Source organism: Corylus avellana, chromosome 2, assembly GCF_965113065.1.
Source record: "Corylus avellana chromosome 2, dhCorAvel1.hap1.2, whole genome shotgun sequence".
In the NCBI taxonomy this organism is placed as follows: domain Eukaryota; kingdom Viridiplantae; phylum Streptophyta; class Magnoliopsida; order Fagales; family Betulaceae; genus Corylus; species Corylus avellana.
This window is the reverse complement of record NC_142491.1, coordinates 267,506-289,368: the sequence shown is the minus strand read 5'-3', so window position 1 is coordinate 289,368 and position 21,863 is coordinate 267,506. Positions and strand designations below refer to the sequence as shown.

Here is a 21,863-nt window from a genome sequence, read left to right as displayed (position 1 = left end):
ACATCTGAGGTCTATCTCTTTTATAAATTAATAATTACATTTGTGGACTCAAACGTACAAAAACATTTATCCTTATCAAATAAATAGGCATGACATTTAACAACTTAAGAAAATTTTAGGACGACTAACTACCAACGGTCCACCTGAAAAATAAGGGAAGAATATCAGGTGACGTCGGTTGGGTGAAAGACTGACGGGGAGCCATCTTTTTTTTTTTTTTGAAGAAAATTGAATAGAAAGAGAGAAATAGAGAATGTGTGTACCCCTTTTTTTTTCTTTTTTTTTTTTTTTTACCAACTTGCGGACTGCTGAGGAGGAACCTACACAACAAAAATCGCAGACGCACCCTAAAGAGCAACCGAACCATAGTTTAACTGCTTGTTCTACTAAAGTATCAATGATAATCAAGGTGATTTATAATAATCAGGCATAAAAATTCTCTATTACGAAGATTTGAACACACACCTTAATTCTTACTTAACCACTTACAAATTTTTTTAAGTTATTAAGCCACCACCCTTGATGGTAGAGAATGCGCGTACTTGATTATGAGGCAGTGTGACCATTTTATGTGAGAGATTCTTTGTCTAACATGACATCAATAAAACATGATTTTCTTTGTTGGTTTGCATTAATAGTCGTTTGAGAATTGATGAGGGCCTACAATTTTCTTGTAGACAAGATTCTAAGAGCTAATAATTATCCTCGTAGAGAGATGCCATAGATTATTTAGTAATTGTACTATCATGGTAACGAGGAAGCATTGGGGTCAAAAAGATATGCCACCGCCAAATTACCCAACTTTCCCAAATCGATTTTACACGCTTTATTGGCCCGCAATTTGATTTCTGATTTGAAAAGTCGTGGAAAACACCATAGCTCTGGCTCAAATCTCCATGAACGGCAACAAATGGGACCCATCATACTGCCCAACAGGCACCTCTGACGGCCCGAGTTGTTTCCCTTCCAGAACCCACGTGAGAACTCTCTCTCTCTCTCTCTGTCAAGATGATATGCTACTGCCATTCTTTACTCTACCGGCAAATCCCACCCACCCAATTCTCTCTTTCTCTTTCTTTCTCTTTTTCAGTAAAGAAGTAGAGGAAAGAAATTAAGAAAACAGAAGACACCCAGAAAAGAAAAGAAAAGAAATAAAGAAGAGTAGTAACACAAGAAGAATCGGAATCCAATGCCAGCCTCTTCCTTCTTCTTTGTTATCCTTCTCTTCTGCTTCTCAACTGCTGCTTTGGCGGGTGACCCTTTTGCGTTCTTTGATTGGACTGTCTCCTACATCACTGCCTCCCCGCTTGGAGCTAAACAACGGGTTATTTCTTCACTCCCATTCTCTTCAATTCTCTTCTTACTTGTTGATCTCGTATCTATACTTCACGTTTTGTCACTCTGATTCTTAGCACTAGATGGACACTGTTTAGTAGTAGTTCACGTTAGATTTCAAGTAATGCTCATGTAATTAGTTTGTTGGACACTAGTTGCTTACTTTCTAGTAAATTTTGATTCGGTAAATCATGATTTGTACCAAAAATTTAAGCAGATAGTAAATTATTGATTTAATTACGTATATTTGGTTAATGTACGTAACAAGACCCAAGCTCATTAGCTTAGACTTTGGGGTTAAAAGTATAAAAGTAGTGTCTAATATGTATATTAATTTACTCTTGAATCTTGATTGACTTTTCTTGGTGTTTCTCTCACCAACAATTGGTATGAGAGTCCATGGTTAGCTTTGGCTACACTTGTAAGGTTTGTGTCCTACATTAAGAAAGTATAAAGAAAAAGAGTGGTTAATATACGTAAGTGGACCCAAGCTCATTAGCTTAGGCTTTTGGGCTAGAAGTGGTGTCCTAATATGTATATTAATTTACTCTTTTTTGACTTCCCTTGTGTTTCTCTCCCCAACATAATTATTTAACTAATATTCTAAACGATTCCTTCACTTCGGGTGTGGACTTAAACTCTCCTTAATAAATGAGGCCTATTATGTAAAATACTTGGGGGTAATTGCCTTTTCCCCCCAGCAACTATAATGCATTGTCACTTTACTCCCATGAACTGACAGCCCTACTGTCCGACCCTATCAAACTACCATTTTGTGCTCAAAACCTCTATTTCGTCAGTCAAAGGCGTTAACTCAGACGGTCAACCCGTCACGTACGTCCCACATGCCATCTTGAAATTTTCTATCCCACATTTTTCTCCCATCAACTACAACGCATTGTCACTTTGCTCCCATGAACTAACAACCCTACTGTGACAAAAGTGGGATAGAAAATTTTAAGATGGCATGTGGGACGTACGTGACGGGTTGACCGTCTGAGTTAACGCCTTTGACTGACAGAATGGGGTTTTTGGACACAAAATGGTAGTTTGATAAGGTCGGGCAGTAGAGTTGTCAGTTCATGAGGATAAAGTGACAATGTGTTGTAGTTGATGGGGGAAAAAAGTAATTACCCCAAATATTTTATTAAAATGAAAGGTAAATGATGGAGACAAGTTTAATTTCAAGACCTTTGTTACCATATTAAATCATCAATTGTCTTAAAATGTTAAGCTAATAAAAAATTATTGATTTAATTATTTAATTAATATTATGACAGGGACTACACAAAAATCATTTATAGGGATTATATTGAAAAGTTATGTAGTAATTTAACTTTAAAAAGTTCCTACTTGTAAATCTTGTAAGACTTAGGCCATTAATGAAGTAAAGATAGAAATTTGCATTACCATTACTCACTTTAGAGAAGACGGATTTATCTAAACTTTCCAGAACTCTACCTCCATTGTGTTGAATTCCTAGAATTAGAACCTTTTTTTTCCCCCCAGTAACAGCCTTATCAGACTTTTTGTTAAAATTCATTGCTTTGAAGTAGAAGCTTTTTTATTCAATTAAAAAAATTGTATAAAAGTCTAAGTAGAGTTTGAATCTTAAAAAGTCTGTATTGTCCATATACAATCTTGTTTGCCAGTAGCTCGACATTTGACAATTTCTTTGTTTTGTTTTTTGGGGTCAACCGTAAGGCCAACATGTGTATTCCCAGTTCCTCAATCATGCAAACTTACTTGAGTATTATTGTTGTTGATGTTGCTTTCATCACTGGCTACCTAGACTCTGAAGCTGAATCAAGTAACATTTTTCTTTAGAAATCTGTGAACCACTTGTTTCCTGAGTTTCTGTACCGTATAGATGGGATAAAATCCATACTGAACAGAATAAGTTTGAACTAATTTCGTCTCAAAACAGTCACGATCTACGCGAGCCAATTTGTAGGCTTAGATACTAGTATCGAATTATAGACTGTAGTAATTGTGATCCTATTATTGAGTAATCTAATCATGAAGCATGTAACAGCCATATGAATAAGTTTTTCAATTTATCTCAATCCTTTAACCTTCTTGTATTAAAAGATTTTACATCACATTTTTCTCATGTGAAACTGGTACCACTCATCTCACATTTTATGGTATTAGACGTGAAAAGTGCTACAATAGGTCGTTGAACAAAAAATGAGAAATTTATACTTGTGATAATAAATATTGCCTTTGTAAATTTCCAAAATCTGCTTAACATCTGGAGATTGACTCTAGTGATGGGCACCTTTTCTTAATCCATTGTTTGGTACTATTCTTCCTGCCATGTGATTTTCGCTACTTTTTTATGTTACTTCTAGGGATTTATTCTTGTTCTACCCATTAGCTTTCAATTCCCTATAAATTTGTGTTACTGACTCGTGCTTCTTCAAATATGCTGTAACATGACAATTGTGTCTTGCCCTCTGTACTTCCTGTTTCACCTGGGCCATGAGTTATGAATGATTGGGCAAAGGTTTGGTATGGAAATGAGGTTTACCTGCTGGCTACTTAAGCATGGCCAATCTTGTTATTTTTTTACCCCTTATTTCTTTCTCATACTGATCCTAGTTTTGGAATCAAAAGTTTTTGTTTATCTTTTTAGCTGTGATATTCTACTTCTATTTATTTTGGTAACTATCTATATGTTGGTAGTTTATATACCAAAAAGTTCTTAAATCTTTTGGCTGCTTCGCCCATGCCAATTAATTTGTACCAATAATTTCAGGTGATTGCGATTAATGGGCAATTTCCAGGACCGGTTCTCAATGTCACTACAAATTGGAATGTTGTTGTAAATGTCAAGAATGACCTTGATGAACCATTGCTTCTTACATGGTAATATACATTTTCCTCAAGAGTAAGAAAAATTAGCACATTTGATTTATTAATTTTAACATTGCTTCGTTTAATGCAGGAATGGCATACAACATAGGAAGAACTCTTGGCAAGATGGTGTTTCAGGGACGAATTGTCCAATTCCTTCTGGTTGGAACTGGACATATCAGTTTCAGGTCAAAGATCAGATTGGGAGCTTCTTTTACTTCCCTTCCCTAGGCTTCCAAAGAGCTGCGGGTGGATATGGAGGAATCGTCATAAACAACAGAGAAGTGATTGCAGTACCATTCGGGATGCCAGATGGAGATATTACAATCTTCATTAGTGACTGGTATACTAAGAGTCATAAGGTCGGTGTAAATCTTGTTTGGCTCACTGACTGTGGTGACTAGTGAAAACTAGTTACTTTTATTGATTTCCTTATTGAACAATGCTTATGGGGAAACAGGAACTAAGGAAGGATGTTGAAAAAGGAATCGACCTTGGAGCTCCTGACGGTATCCTTATAAATGGACTGGGTCCCTATCGCTTTGATGACGCGGTTGTTCCAGATGGTATTGCTTACCAGATAATAAATGTTGATCCAGGTAACTTCTTGCAATGTTTGTGCTGATTAAGTAGCATTAACATGCTCAAATGAACTAGTTTTTGGAACTATCTAAAATTTATCTAAACACATATTCCAAGAGTATACTGATTTACAATTTTATGTAGGGCAGATCTAGCTGTCCCAAATTTAATGACTCCAGTTTGTGTTAATAGCAGGTAAAGTTATAAAAATCCATTGTTATGATTTCTGCGATTATGGAAAATGGCAGCTCTCTCATAATGATGGTTGAATGCTGGAAGTGCTAGTTTGACCAAACCCCTTTTGATGCAGCAAGAGGAAACAACTTTTTTTTTTTTTTGTAAGTAATTGAGATATCATTAAAAGCGTAAGGTGCCCCCATGTACACATGAAATATAGAGCAGAAGCTACCTAACCAGCAATAACTAGGGAAATATGATATCTACATATTCATCCCCACACAAGTGTTCCCCCCAAAAAATGTTTTTTTAAAAAAAGCAACTGCAATTAATTAATGAGAAAAAAAAAAAAAAAAAGTAGCAAAAGCGATAAGATACGTTCAAGACCCTAGACAGCTTGCAGAGCTCGGCAACTCAAAACACTAAAAACTGATATGCATAAACTCCTTTTCTGTACTTTTTAATCCACAAATAATTCTTTGACTTATAAATATTCTAACCACTTAAGAAATGAAGCAAAAAGTATACAAATAAGATTTCAGAAGAAAGAAAAATGGCATAGGAATTTGGATCATGGGGGCCCCTTCTTCTTCCTGCAATGATAGTATTTAATTGCAAGATGCTCTATAGGTGCATCATCTCCATTATATATTTGGCCTCATTCTAGGATATGGTTTCCTTTTTGAGTGTTTGCTGAAAGGCAATACATTCATTTGAATTTTGTATGACATTCAAAAATACCATTCAAATCTGTTTGTTGTTTGTTAAGGCAAGCTTAAATGTTCTGAGATTCAAATCATTCTTTTGCATTGTATAGAATTTGAAAGATGTCCGAATTACTTTCCAGAACTTCTGAAATTACGCTTGGAACTTTCTTTCTTTTTTCCTTTTGTGCATGCTCTCTGTCTTATCAAGCTTGTTTGGCCAACCCTTTCAAGGGGATGTTTGTGTGCCTTCAAATATTATGATAGCAGAATGGAAATTATCTCATTTTCATGAGAATCTCATGTATGCTCAAAAGAAATTTGTGAGGTATACTACTTCTCTATCCTGATAGGTGAGGTATTTGAACCTGCAAGGGCTCCCTTTCGTAGTAGTTCTAAATAAACTCTTGTAGGTTTTCTTCCCAAGAACATGACAACTGCAATATATTGTAATTGATCACCCTCATGGTGGTTTTTACGTGTACAATGTTCTGCTAACATGCTGTATCTATTCAGTTTCTCTTTGTTGCAGTTTTACTGATAGCCGAATGTTTTCAATTTAATTTGCTACAGGAAAAACATACCGCCTCAGGGTGCACAATGTTGGTATTTCAACTAGCTTGAATTTCAGAATACAAGATCATAACTTAATTCTTGTGGAGACTGAAGGATCTTACACAGTTCAGCAGAACTACACAAACATGGATATTCACGTGGGTCAGTCATACTCATTCTTGGTCACAATGGATCAAAATGCTAGCCATGACTACTACATTGTTGCAACTTCTCGGTTTGTCAATTCATCTGCTTGGGTTAGAGCTACTGGAGTTGCCATCTTGCGCTACTCCAATTCTCTAGGACCTGCTTCAGGTCCTCTTCCTGATCTTCCTAATGAATACGACACTTATTTCTCAATGAATCAAGCAAGATCCATAAGGTTGTAGTTTAAGTTTTTATCTCTCTTTGGATTGTTGATATAAATATCCTGAAAGGACATATTCTAGACCTCAAGAAGATTCTCAGTCTTTCATTAATAAGTAGCATTTCCTATGCATGAATGTGTGTGGTTGAAAAGATGGCTTCATCCCTTTCTGTATATTAATAATTTTTATGATCTGGGATAAATTTATCTTTTCAACTGCTTATAACTAACAGTTTCATCTGAAGGGAAGCAAACAAAACTAGAACAGACACTAAAGAAGGGTTTTATTATTTTGCTCGGTTTCGTGTTTGCTCTCCTTGAAGTCAAATATTTGCAACATTGTTGTTCTGTTAGTGGGTTGCGTAGGTAATCATGGATGCTGGGCTGACTATTTTACATTCTTGTCCCGGTGGTGCATTTTCCAGATGGAACGTCTCTGCTGGTGCTGCTCGTCCAAACCCTCAGGGATCTTTCAGATATGGTCAAATTACTGTCACAGAAGTATATGTGATCCTCAATAGACCTCCAGAGCTTATTGATGGAAAGTGGCGTACTACCCTCAATGGTATTTCATACTTACCACCTTCAACACCCCTGAAGCTTGCCCACCAGTTCAACATTCCAGGGGTGTACAAGCTAGATTTCCCAAACAGATTGATGAACAGACCTCCCAAATTTGATACATCTCTAATTAATGGTACTTTCAAAGGATTTATGGAAATCATCTTTCAAAACAATGATACCACTGTCCAGAGCTACCACATGGATGGCTATGCATTCTTTGTTGTGGGGTGAGCCTTTAGCTATGATATTATCGGCTGAGTGATTCTAATTTGTGGAATTCAAAAATTGATTTGGACAATTTTCCATTTGAACTGTAGTATGGATTTTGGAGTGTGGACGGAGAATAGCAGAGGCACTTATAACAAATGGGATGGCGTTGCTCGCAGCACTACACAGGTATGCCCATCTAATAATCTTGACCCTAATTGCTTTTGTATAAATCAATTGGTTAAGAAGTTTTTGCTACAAGGGATAGAATAGACAATGATAAGAAAGGCATACAAGATCAATTTTATGAAAAAGAAAACTAGAGTTTATTTTAAAAGCCAAAGAGTTCTACAATCTGTATGGATGCTAATTTTCTTTTAAATATATGTATCGAAGAATTTCAGAGTGGTTCTAAGTGCTTGTGGATTTGTGATGCTCCCAGATACTAGGACCCTTTACTAGGCATGTTGTCAAAATGAAATAAAATGCAATGCCTTGCAAGTTTTTACATGCTGAGAAGATCTTCTCTCAAAATCTAATAAATGAGCACTATTAACTTCTTCCTGAGATAGGTGCTGTTGCATTTGTCAGGTACCACTTCAATAGCGAACTTTAAGCAAATTTCGCACTAAGCCATAATAAGATACCTTAAGTTGCATACCGGAATCTAGTGGCCGGAGAAATCCATCATCATAGATAATAAGGAATTTTGCATACACCCAGAATTTTGAAAAAAATCAAAAAGAATCATCATAGATGACAGTACACATTTTAATCAAAACATTTTCAAAATCAAATAATTGATTTGACACTAAAAAGGATGCTCACATGGTGATCAATGACAAATTAGGAGTTTATTTGCCATGGTTGCTTATGTACTTTTGGGTTAATTCTCAGACTCCCTTCAACCTTTTCATTTATATGATATGTTTTGGATGGGAACGCATAATTTTAAATGGAAAATAAGTAGATACTCATTTCCATAATTTCATTGCACGGATATGTTTTGGATGGGAACGCATAATTTTAAATGGAAAATAAGTAGATACTCATTTCCGTAATTTCATTGCACGGATCTATCCTTTAACCTGGGAGCTTTTGCGGCTTTCAAGCTTATATGTGAAAGCTTTTTAGTTACTTTCTTAGTGGCTGTTATTGAAGTACTTGTGCTACATGCACCCAGAACAAAAAAATTTATTATGTTTAGGTTTGATTTGTTGTTGATAATTGATGAGCTATAAACAATAAAGAAAGAAAGAAAACATAAAATAAAAGGAAAAAAATAATGAGAGATTGTGTTGAATAACTACTTATTTCTCACTTGAGTACAGGTCTTTCCTGGAGCTTGGACAGCCATTTTAGTTTCTCTTGACAATTCTGGCATTTGGAACCTTCGAGCGGAGAATCTCAACTCATGGTATCTGGGACAAGAAGTTTACATGAATGTTATAAACCCGGAGAATGACAACACTGAGGCTCCTTTGCCTGAGAATACCATATACTGTGGCTTACTTTCATCCTTACAAGGGTAAGAAGTCAAACACAACTATATCCTGTCTAATATACTATTTTTGGTCAGTGGATATCCAAATGCCAAAACCCTTTTCAGATTTACCCTTGCTTTTGAAATGAATGATGCTGGAAAGTTACTTCCTATTTCTTTATTATTATATAGATCTTCAACACTACAAACCCCTTTTGTCATCTTTACTAGGAGTTCATGTTTGTTTCTTTCTTCTGCAGTGATCAGGCTCAGAGAGTCAAGTTCTCCAGTGCACCATCTTTATCCGATTCACGTAGAAGAATATTGGTTGTATTATTGATGGCTTTAGTTGGAATTTCCATCAGGTAATCAAGTTGTGGCTGTATGATAAGCAAGCTATATGTTTCAACTAATCGAAAAAAAAATTATTTGATTGGTAGTTTGAGGAAATAGTGGAATGCAAAATATAGAGGTTTTATCTGTTTCCATGGGAAAGGAAAATGAGTAAAAGGAGTGTAGAATATTCCCTCGGTGAAAGTATGTAACATTGTAACTGTAACTTGTATCATTGTAATTTAAACACAACGTTGTGTTTAGGAAGTATTGTGGTGTAATTGATAGATGAGCATATTTTTTGTGTACCAAAGAGCAAAGACATGGTAATGATATTGTAGTTGCATAAGCAAAAGAAGCATAAGAAAAGGAAACAAAAAATTGCTATTCCTTGTTCTATGTTTTTTTTACTTCTGAAACATATTTTGGGTATAAAATGATTTGAAAAGCATATATATATATATATATATATATATACTGTCAATAAAGCTAGTACAGAAATATTGTTTCAAATAGTTAACAGCAAATGTTGATAGGGTGTTAGAATAATTTCCATGGTTAGCTATGATTTAGTTTTCTTCTGTCTATCATTAATCTCCTACTGTATTTGGTTTACCTTCCCTTGTTTACCATATCTAAATTTCTCTATAAATACCACACATTGTAAAATAATTATACATAATTTAATATTGTCGCATGAACTTTTTGTACATCGTATGCCTACTTTTTTTAAAAACATTTCTGGTTGTTTTGGTAGACGGATCGAGATGGAATTGTTAGAGCTGAAACAAGATATAGCCCTAATTCTTGTTTTCTTTCGTACTTTATATATTTTACATATGAGTAATGCTATATATCACAATTATTCTACAATGATAATGTGTAAGTCCCAATCAATCTTTGGATTTTTTTTTTTTTCAAAAATATTGATCTAGTGATTGGTTGGAACTCTCAGGTTATCATTGTTGAATAGTTGTGGTATATAGCATTACTCTTGTTATATGCTTCTATAGAGAGGGCAAACTAAGAGTACCTGATCGATTAAGAGGGTCCGTTGTTAATTTTTAAGTTTGGGGATGATTGCAAATGGCGTGTACCATAATTTCCTCTCTCTCTCTCTCTCTATATATATATATATATATATATATGAGCAATGCTACAAACTCAGCTTTATATAACTCCTGATCAATTGGGCTGGTGTGGAGTGCTCATAAACTATGGATCAATATTTTTTTTTTAAATGTCCATAAATTATGGGCACTTAACATAAGCCTAGTTGTTTGTATATACATATAGGGTTTAGGGGCTACTTGTATTCTATGAGCAATACAAGAGAAGGGGAGGGGCTACAAAGAAGAAGAAATAAGAGAATACATAGGAGAAAACTACATGGATATAACACAAAAGAGTAATTGGGTTTGGTTGAAATGTTGAGTAAATGGGTTGTTTTTTATGGTGGCGCCCGGCAGAGGAACAGAGAGCGGTGGCATTTTGACAGAGGAGAGGGTGGTGGCCTGGTGGGTCTTTAATGGGGATTAGGGGTTTTATCATAAATTGAAATATCATATTTGATATTTCAAGCTGATGTGTCTTTCTCTCATTGAAAAGGATTTTTTTTTAAAAAAAAAATTGTACAAAATTCTTACAAAAGTTAATTATATTTTCTTTTAATATAAACTCTCTCACATTACTTATTCAACATGCCAAACACACTTGCCTCCAACGGCGTCGTCACACATCATGCTCGATCTATTCCTCCCCAACTTCCTCTGTCTCTCTCTCATAAAAGCACCAAAATATCCGGCTTTTCTCTTTTGTTTTAATCTTTTAGTTGAACAATGACATATCACCACGTGGTGTCGCTAAAATGAAACAAACACGTGGTGTCCATTGTTTTCTTTATAATGAGCTCTCTCTACGCTTGTCGTTTTTGTTTTGGAAATATTCTAGTACGCCACCACCAAAAACAAAATCTCAATAAAAGTAATTCATCAACTTAATCAATACTTGCAAAATAACGTCCAATCACCACATTTACTTCTCGCTTGCTTTGCGTTTGCATTTGCGAAATTGACCCTTAAAATTGACTAAAAGTTTGTTTAGAATTACGTTTGAGAAATAAAATTTTTAAGTCAAAAAGAGCTTTTTGGCAAAAACTTTAAAATGAAGTTTTTGCCAAAAGTGTTTTTTAACCATTTTTAGGCTTTTTGAACCCTTAAAAGTACTTTTAATTTTTTTTACCAAACGAGTACCTTTTTTTTTTTTAAACAGGCTTTTTGAGTGTTAAAAGCACTTTTAGGCCCCTCAAACGCAATTCCAAGCAGACTCTAACTAATCTTAAGTATACTTATTCCGTTGTTTGGTAACACATTATTTCTGTGAATAGTTTATTCTCATGGAACTACTAATTTCATACACACTAGCTAAGCCACTCAAGAATGAGTAGCTTAGTCAAAAAAAAAAAAAAAAAAAAAAAAAAAAAAAAAAAGCTTAGCTAATCCTTAAGGAATGTAATACATTTTTCAAAAATACTCATACAATTTTTTTAAAAAAAAAATTTAATTTAAAACAAAACAAAATAAAATAAAATAAAAAATATGAAAAATAAAGTGGGTGGCTTGACCACCCATTGGGGTGGTCGGCCACCCACAAAAGAGGTCGGGGTGGTCGCAGCCACCCTGGTCCCCAGATGAGCTCACCCATTTTATTTCAGGTTTTTTTTTTTTTTTTTTTTTTAATATGAGTTTGAAAATACACACACACACACACACACATATATATATATATATATATATATATATATATATAGGGTTTTTCGAAATTTTGATTCAATTTTAATTTTTTTATGTATGTTGTTACAAAATTAAGAAATATGAATAGCTCTTTTGTTCTTATTCCTAGTAGTAGCTATTCTTTTTTTTCTTTTATTTTTTTTACAATATAAACTAATGGTATGATTTTATCCACAAAAACTTCAATCTAAATCAACAACACAAGTTATTTTTTTGCATTACTTTTATGAGTTACTTTTCTACCAGCCACCATTTTCTTCATTTATTTTTTTATTTATTTTTTCTATTCAAAGAGAAAAAAAAAAAAAAAAAAAAAAGGATTTTTCTTCCAAAATTCGTTGTATATGTTTACTCCAATTGCACATGTGATTGTAGGGTTGTAAGAAGTCCTGATGGGCTCCTATTTAGTTTTCTGTTATTCTTTTGGCATTCCTTTAGTTTTCATCCCGTTTTTGTCCATTTTACTAATAAAACCCTTTTATTTTCTTATTCTGAATCAGTTTGATGGGAGAGTTTCTCATATTTACCATATATACATTCCCCTTTCTCTTAGGAGATAAGAGTGAAACGTGTAAAACCCACTAAAAACCCTTCAAAATGTGTGGATAATTTTCAGGATAAGCTGACGAGGACAATGATCATTCAACTTCAATGCTTTCTTCCTTAATTGAACTCCCACTGTTTTTAGTAAAGCTGTCGAGGATAATTATGGTCATTATAGTTAGCATTTCTCCTTAAGCAAAGGTCTAAAAATCATTCCTACTTTGTGAATGGAGACGGAATGTAAGTGAACTATGCATATTGCACATGACAGGAGTAATTGAGTTATATATGCTCGAGCGACTCAAATTATAGCATCTCTCGTAAAGCAAATGGGACGGGAATTGAGTGTAATTAACTGCAAGTATTGCTCGTGAAAAGGGTACGTGGGCTACACCTGACTGGACAGGTGCTCGATGAATGGGGAAGAAATATAATGAGATTTGCAAGCATTGCTTGTGAAAAGGGTAAGTGGGCTACACCTGATTGGACAAGTGCTCGGTAAACGGGGATAAGATGTAATGAGTTGTGCGTATTGCATATGATAAGAATAATTGAGCCATACTTATTGGGTTGCCCAAATTATATCATCTCTCCTAAAGCAACGATTGAAAAATCATTACTACTTCATGGACGGAAATTAAGTACAATGAATAACTCGTATTGCTTGTGAAAAGGGTACGTGGCTACGCCCACTCTAGCAAGCACTCAAGCACTTGTCCAAATAGGTGAAACTCACTTGTTTTCTTAATAAATTATCTCTAATCAGGACAGAGCTAGCTTTGAATTTCGAGGGGACTCAGGGCTAAGTCTTTTTTGAAAATGGACCAATTGACAAAAAAATACTTTAAATTAATTTTTTTTACCTTAATTTTTTTTTTCTTGTAATTTAGGGGGTTCAGGGCTACTGTAAGTCCTCCCATAAATCCGTTTCTATATCTAATGCATTCAATATGAACTGTTGATTACATCTTATCCAAGTAATGCTCTTACAAAGAATCACCTCATCAAGATAGAGCAATTAGCGACACATTTGCCTCATCACATCAACAAATACTTCAAACCAAGAAGAGTTTATGAATAGTTAGATGAAACCACCTTCACAATAGCCTTCTCCTTTTCATTTTCTTTTTCCTTCTTTTTTTTTTTCATTGCCATCAATGTTTAAGAATAAAGAAACATTATGTGAACAACGTGTAAAGCTATAATTGGCCCTCCCACAATCCTGCCATTTTTTTCCCAGCGTCCGCTTGTCAATTAAGACTGCCACAGCCACAGGTCCACAGCACTTTTTTCTTCATTCGCTCTCTCTCTCTCTGATCTTGCCTTGGAAGCAACCACAATCGCAAGAGGTTGTTAGCAAAAGGAGAAAAACCCGCAATCATATATCTCTCAAGTTGCATTCTTGGCACGTTCTCCTATGCATCGCCGTCAATAAATACCATAAAAAAATGAAACCATGTTCTTCACCAAACAACTTAGCTATGGCATGCTTGTGTGGTTGACGTCTCTCCCAAGTCTCATCTCCAACAACAGATCCCACCCCACAAACTAGTCTATACTCTCAGGCCACGCCATGGCAGGAGCTTGTCTTATCATCTACAAGGTGTTGGTGTACATCTTCTTGAGCTTTGTGGTCACCCAGTCAGCCCCAAATACTGCTCTTATAGCAGAGATTCCTGGCTTCACTGGGACTCTCCCTTCCAAACACTACTCTGGGTATGCCTTTACATTTACCATTTCTCTTTTTGTTTTATCCAATTTGGTTTCCCATTTTCTGGGAGTTGTCTGTTTCCCATAACTTCTTTCATGTTAATGTTTTGGATTAATCCTTGTTGGGTTTCTCTTGTTATGTGGGTTTTTTGAAGGTATGTGACAATCGACCAAAGTCATGGTAAGAATCTGTTTTACTACTTTATTGAATCCGAAGGAAACCCATCAAAGGATCCGGTGGTTTTGTGGCTTAACGGCGGACCAGGCTGCTCCAGCTTTGATGGATTTGTATATGAACATGGTATCATTTCAATTCTGTCATAAAGTTTTTTCTTTTCTTTCTTAGTTTTTGATGAATTTGGAAGTTCCCCTTTCCTTATTTGTTCCGTCATTTAAAAAAAAAAAAAATTAGATTAGAGCTTCTGCATATATGAGTGTGGTTTTGGGTATTTTGAAGACTAAGAAGATGATAAGGTTTGACCAAATTGGTGTTTCATGTTTGATTAGTCTAGTATCATTAACATTAAGGGGCATGTGGGACATATGATAATGAGATTGATTTTTCATGACTAGTGAAAGGCTTTGACTCTTACTGTGTTTTATTTGATTATAGTTTGTTCTGAGTATCACCTAAGATAAGTTCACCAACAGTTCCAATGATTGTGTTTCAGTGTTTTTATTATTATTATTATTGAATTGTGCTAATTACTCTCTTATACCAAAATTAGAATCATAAATTCTATAACATGATCTTATTTACTGGTTAGTGGGCAGTCTATTGTAGTAGCCTTTGAATAGTCATGAATCTAAAACAGATAGTTCTGATTTCAAGTACTTCTATGCCTTTCTACTTCTAGGTACTGCTTAAAAGTCTTATAATATTAATTATGTGCTTGAATTTAATTGATTTGTAAAGTATTTTTTCTATGATTTTTGCAGGCCCATTCAATTTTGAAGCAGCAAAGACTAAGGGAGGCCTTCCCCAACTGCACCTCAATCCGTACAGCTGGTCAAAGGTTGAATTTGTTGAACTAATTCTAAGTTAAAAAAGAAAATAGATTTTTTTTTTTCTTAATGCAAACATTAAGAAATGACTGTAATGAGTTTGATTTTGTACTGTTTCCTTTTTTTCATATCCACGTTTAATCGCTCATCTATAATTCTGCTTTACATTTTAGGTTTCCAACATTATATATTTGGATTCTCCTGCTGGTGTTGGATTTTCTTACTCAAAAAATCAAACAGATTATAAAACTGGCGACCTAAAGACTGCCTCTGACACACACACATTTCTCCTTAAGGTAAAAAGGAAAAAATTTTAAAAGCCTTACAAACTAGTTGATAGATTTTTATTTATTTTTCTTAATTTTCGGATACTAATTGTCTACATTTTACTGTTGTGCAACCAGTGGTTTGAGTTGTACCCAGAGTTCCTCTCCAACCCATTTTTTATTGCTGGAGAGTCCTATGCTGGAGTATATGTGCCGACTCTAGCTTTTGAAGTAGTGAATGGTATTCTTTCTGATATTTGAACTTGCAATAATTAAAATCAAAACTAAACGGCAGTTTTAAAATTTTTACAGGAATTGATGCTGGTATAAAGCCCATTCTGAACTTCAAGGTGTGTATCTTTAGCTATTCTCTTTTTTTTTTTTTTCTTTTTTTTTTTTTTTTTTCTTTTTTTTGTCTGTTAATTTTGAAAGTTATGAATGCAATCTGAATTCATTGTATACAGGGTTACTTGGTGGGAAATGGAGTTGCAGATGAGGACTTTGATGGCAATGCTCTTGTTCCATTTGCACATGGGATGGGCCTAATCTCTGATGACCTATTTGAGGTACCGGTGGAGCCTCTAAATTTTGATGTATATAGTGATGCCAATTTCATCAGCCTCACTTAGCCCAAAATGAAAGAAAAAAAGATATGTTGCACTGACTAGGGTTCTAGACTATGAAATATCAACATTTTGACCTTTTATTCCATTTTCCAAGTCATATCTAAAATTTTGATGTTGGGATATCTACCAATTTCAGTCTTTGACTTCACATGGTCCTGGAAACTATTCTTGTTAACAAACATAATTTCCCTACTGTTACCTCTTTAAACAAGTTGAAGCTCATATTGCATAATAGTAGTTTTTTGGGGAAAGTACATTTACCCCCCCTAACTACAAACAAATTTACAATGTCCCCTCAATCTTTCAATTTCTGATTTTTTTTTTTTTTTTTCTAAATTATGTAGTTTCCCCCTAGTTTTTTTTGTCAGGAATGTCTATTCTCAGTTATGTTTTATTCTGTATTAATTAGTTGATAAAATTTTATTATTAACTTTCTTGGAAGTTACTTCCAGCTATTTTGATTAGTTAAAAGAGACGCAACTAATTTCAATGTGGTTGTAACATTTAAAATATTGTTGGTTTATATACATTTATGGGATATAAATTGCATAACAAAAAGAAGAACAAAAAAACATTTGAAATTTAATTCGTCTTTCAAAAAATGCAAGTTTCCTATCAAATATGGCTAGATAGTTCCCTTACCCCCAAACATGGTTCCAATCACCTATGCTACATATTGCAGGAGGTTAACAATGAGTGTAAAGGAAACTACTATAATTCACTTGATGAAACCTGTCAGAGCAAGCTTGCAAAAGTTGATGAGGTAATAACTTATCTACTATGACGGTTTATAGAAGAAATTGAAATTTGAATTATGTGCCCATTCATTTACTTTAACATTCTTATTAATCCACAGGACATAGATGGTTTAAACATATACGACATTCTAGAACCATGCTATCATGGCACAGATATAAGAGAGATTGCAACTGATAACATTAGGTTACCATCCAGCTTCCGCCGACTAGGTGAGACTGAGAGGCCTCTTGCTGTTAGAAAAAGAATGTTTGGTCGTGCCTGGCCTCTTAGAGCTCCTGTGAGAGATGGATATGTTCCAACTTGGCCACAGCTAATAAATAGCAACAATGTTCCATGCACGGTAAGTTATGTATATTACTATACATCTAATTTTTTTTTTTCTCTTGTTCCTTTTCTCTACTGGTGATTTGGCACTGCTTAATTTGCTCAAACATGGGTATTAGCATCTAGGTTTCTGAGAAAGTTGAAAGAAGCCAACTTTGAAATGCTGTTTCTTCTCATTTCATATATATCTTCTTTCATGCTACTATTAGTTGTATAAGATGCATTAGTATAAATTACTCATTTGTGGCATGTACTCCGACATTACTGTTGATGAAGAGGTGATTTCTTATATTCTTATTCAAGTTATGATGCCCTTTTCTTCTATAGATCATGTCCATTCTTGATTTTTTTTTTCTTTCTCTACTTGCTATAGAGTTTGTGATAATATTGGGTGCTTTCTTGTCATATAAGACTGCTATATACTTTTGATTAGATGCTTCAATTAAGTTATCATAGGAGGTGAGCTTTGTTATGAAAAAGTTGGCTCCGTTTGTTAATGTGTTTTGGAGGGTGCTTTTTGTTTTTGGTTTGAAAAAGTGATTTGGTGTAATATAAATGTGAAAACAGTTGAGTGTTTTGTATTTTGGGTTGTTTGTTAATGTTTTTGTTTTGAAAATAGAAAACAAAAATGAGGAGAAGAATGGTCTAACAAAACAAAGTCTGTTATTTTTGGGAGAAAATCTAGTAGAAAGATGTTTCTGGAGTCCTAAGAGATCAATACCTAGCAATCAACTATAATGGGAAAGGCAACAGTATAACCTTTATCTATTTGGACTAAGTAGCACGTTGATGGATATTTTGTTGTGGCTGAGATGAAAATGTATGATTGGCAAGATATGAAGTAGGTCAAATTGAAGTTAAATGCAGCATGGGTACTTAGATGTAACACTATTTAGTGAAAGAAGAGATGAAATTTGACCAAGTTTTTGTCATGTAGAACAAACATCATGAGCACACCAATAGAACAAAGACTTGACTCAAATTAGGGATAGGATTGGAAGCCACATTAGGATTTCTAGGAACTCCCATTCTTTGACTATGCTCCTATGAAATAGAGGAGCATATTGTAAATTTAAATTTGAATCCCTGCCTTTTGGACCTATTATTGGGTTCTATAGATGAATTGTCATGAAGGGCTAAAAGCTCTAGGCTATGTTTGTTGACTTGCTCAAAAACTCTTTTCTCTTTTCTACACTAAACATTTTTGAAAAGTGGCCTTCACCACTAACATGATTTTCAAAAAAATCACGAACCATTTTTCAAAAGATAAATACTTTCTAGAAAACTTCTCGCACCTTCCTACAAGAATATTTTGAAAACACTAACTTATTTTCTTGAGGGTAGAGGCTGACTTATTAAAAAAAAATGGCTACAAGGCCACCTCCAACAGAGGAGAGGGTGTGGCTGCCGCACAATGACCCTTGGGGGGGGGGGGGGGGGGGGGGGGGTGGGGTTTGGGGAGGGTTGCACGACGACCCTCAAAACCAAAGAGAAGGGGGGTGTTGATGCGCGTCCACCCAAATAAGACAAAGGTGGCTGAGCAACCACCCCAAACATAGGAGAGGGGGTGGCCGAGCAACAAAGGATATGCGTGTTTTTTTGTTTTAATTTTTTCAATTTTTAGAAACACTTACCAGATTTTTGCTTTTCAGAAATACTTTTCAACAATTTTCTTTTGTGGATCCCGCAACACTTTTTTAAATGTGGACCCCACTGAAAATGCTTTTCACCTCTTCAAAAACTCTTTTCAAAACACAATAAAAAAAGTACTCTTTTCAAAAACAAAAACTTTACCATCACCTAGTTTCTGGTATAGATTCTCCAAGCCATTTCCTTTTCACTATTTTTTGTCAACAACTGATCAAATTGGTGTTCTCAGTGATGCCATGGTTTATTTAAATTGTTGATAAAATAGTTTCTTGCTTATGTTTTTTCTGGACTACTTTGCCCACAATACTGGGATTGTCTTCAAGTAACTTGCTCTCTTTTACTTAACAGAAAATTTTTCTCTCATTTATTTATTTATTTTCTGTAGGATGATGAGGTTGCAACATCATGGTTGAATGATAAAGCACTCAGGAAAGCTATTCACGCTGAAGATGTATGGTTCTCTAAATATTACTAATTCACACTAGATTATGAAAGCTGTAAATATTACGATCCATGTTGTGTAACAGGAAAGTGTGGCGGGTAGTTGGGAGTTATGCACAGACAGAATCTCATATTATCATGATGCTGGAAGCATGATCAAGTACCACAAGAACCTTACTTCCAGGGGATATCCGGCACTTATTTACAGGTAGATCTCCAACTTTGATGTTTCTTAATGACTTAAGAGCCTGCCAAGAAACTTTCTTTTGCTTTGGATTGTTTGCACTCATTGTTCCATTTGATTGCAAATAAAATTAAAGAATATGAAAATTGTTGGGATCTATGCTGTTTGGGTCAAACAATTCCCTTAAGATTCTAAATGCTCTTTCTTTTTCGTTGGTCTGATTGATATATATATATATATATATATATATATCCTTTTAGCTTCATCAATCCCCAATCCTTTTAGCTTCATCAATCCCCAATCCGTTTAAGGCAAACCTCACATACATTTCCTCATTACTCCCCTCCAGTCTTTTAGTAAATCCATATTCAAAGTAGAGATGATTTCTACTCTTAATACAGTTTGGTTTTCACAATTGATTAATTCTAAACTCTATAGTTTTCATAATTAATGTTTCAGCTATGTTTTTGTTGACCTACTTTAAGAACACTTTTGAGGCTGCATTTTCTTCAAGCTCATCTGACTGTTAAAAAACCTTGGAAAAAGAAGAATCTCGGAATGATAATGTGGCTCTACATTGGCATAGAGCATGGAAAAATGTTAACTGCAATCAGTTGATTAAAATCTGGTTACTGCTACCATGACATTCTTTTTTTTTTCTCCTTTTGAATACTGACATTTCATATATGGTCAAGTTAGATTTATGCTTGTTGCAGCCTACATATACTGATATAAAATGCAAGGAATCCTTGCAAAAAATTTTCTTGTTTGAGAGGTTGGGTTCTTTTAATTGTGGCAGTGGCAAGAACCTAAGTTGGTGGGGTATAATTCTTCAAGAATGCCTGCTGGCACTGAAGTTACTATTATAGTAGTTATGTGAAGAGAAAAAGAAAAATTACAACTTACGTTGCTTGTGGCCTTCAGATTTCCATTGACCTGTTGAAATGTAGTATTTGCTCTCATAATCTGATCCTTGAGACATTTGATTTAATATGAAGCGCTGACCTGGAGTTTTCTATTCCTTTGAACATATTCAGTAATTGCTGATGTTTATGCTTGTGTCTCTTTTCTATTTGGTGATAAGTCAGCATTGTAATACACTATTGCAAGATAGCTCTCCACCATATTGTAAATCGCCCAACCTATCCCATGGTCTCTACTACAGCTACTTAGAGGTTTTATTAGTAGACATGATTGCTTCTAAACTGTTTTCTAATTAAAAATTCCTTCACACTGTTATTTTTAATGAGATACGAACATGTTTTGACTTTGTTAATATCTCCTAAACACGTGGTTTCTGATAATGGGATACACGTTTCTATTTCTTTTTTTGCAGTGGTGATCATGATATGTGTGTTCCATACACTGGGAGTCAAGCATGGACGCGATCAATTGGATATAAGATTTTGGATGAATGGAGGCCTTGGACTTCAAATGGACAAATTGCTGGGTACTTTCTACGTTTCCCTGTTTTTTTTTTTTTTTTTCATTTTTCCTTCCTCTATCAAGAACTTTGGAATAGTATCTTAGCATGAAAGAACTATGTTTCAATAACCATTGCATTAAATGGATGATTTTCTCTCTGCTTCTACACATTTTTGAAGCAATGGTTTTCAGCGAAGTTCTCAATACATTTTTGTAAATACCCATATCGATAGGGCTGAAAAATTTTTATACAACTCACGAACCCAACACAAAATTAGCGGATTGAAATTAGGGTTGGACTCTTTTAATTAAATGGATTGAGTTGGGGTTGACTTAAATAGTTTTATACTCATGCCTTGACACGATCCGAACTGGATTCATGAACATGAACTGTCGTCCCTATCTACTAAATTACTCTTTGTTTTCTGTGCAGGTATACACAAGGGTATGACAACAATCTCACCTTTCTAACCGTAAAGGTCAGTCCATGGAGATCTTCTGATTATATTATAACTTATATTGAAATTGGACCTTAATTTGAAGGATGCAATTATTTGCGGCTTTCATTCTTGAAGATCATATGTTCGTTTGCTTGTGTTGGTGCAGGGATCTGGACATACTGTCCCAGAATACAAACCAAAAGAAGCATTAGATTTTTATAGACGGTTCTTGGCTGGAAAACCAATATGAGAGAAATATGTAAGGTCTTTTTTCTCTTTCTTTTTTTTTTTTTTTTTTTTTTTTTTCCCTCTGAGCAAGAAATATGTAAGTTATAATTGAGTGCATGCAGCAAATAAGTTTAATGTGTGGGAGAGAGAGGGAGAGGAGTCTTTATATTCTGATTCTTTTCCCCCCTTCAATATATGTAGTTTAAGAGTATGTGAGAAACTTGATTATATAATAGAAATTGGAAAATGATATGATTTGGTGGCTGAACAACTTCCTTTGATTTGGACAATCACCTTGGATTTT

At 34.7% G+C, this 21,863-nt stretch overlaps 2 protein-coding genes across 2 annotated transcripts; both read left to right on the top strand.

The window, feature by feature from the left end:
• The first annotated feature begins 786 nt into the window (after positions 1 to 786).
• SKS3 (SKU5 similar 3) lies at positions 787 to 9,558 on the top strand. The gene is made up of 10 exons (XM_059578191.2): positions 787 to 977; positions 1,091 to 1,324; positions 4,097 to 4,206; positions 4,286 to 4,556; positions 4,655 to 4,793; positions 6,231 to 6,594; positions 7,005 to 7,370; positions 7,461 to 7,539; positions 8,682 to 8,878; positions 9,094 to 9,558. Exons 2-10 carry the CDS (start codon positions 1,190 to 1,192, stop codon positions 9,200 to 9,202), a joined length of 1,770 nt encoding a protein of 589 aa, XP_059434174.1. The 5' UTR covers positions 787 to 977; positions 1,091 to 1,189; the 3' UTR covers positions 9,203 to 9,558.
• A 4,217-nt stretch (positions 9,559 to 13,775) lies between these two features.
• LOC132166195 (serine carboxypeptidase-like 20) lies at positions 13,776 to 21,819 on the top strand. Its single transcript, XM_059576978.2, has 14 exons — positions 13,776 to 14,217; positions 14,367 to 14,512; positions 15,151 to 15,227; positions 15,390 to 15,512; positions 15,621 to 15,723; positions 15,795 to 15,832; positions 15,947 to 16,048; positions 16,791 to 16,871; positions 16,965 to 17,207; positions 19,227 to 19,292; positions 19,369 to 19,490; positions 20,803 to 20,916; positions 21,325 to 21,370; positions 21,498 to 21,819. The coding sequence occupies exons 1-14, from the start codon at positions 14,075 to 14,077 to the stop codon at positions 21,579 to 21,581; spliced, it is 1,488 nt and encodes a 495-aa protein (XP_059432961.2). The 5' UTR covers positions 13,776 to 14,074; the 3' UTR covers positions 21,582 to 21,819.
• The last annotated feature ends 44 nt before the right edge of the window (positions 21,820 to 21,863 follow it).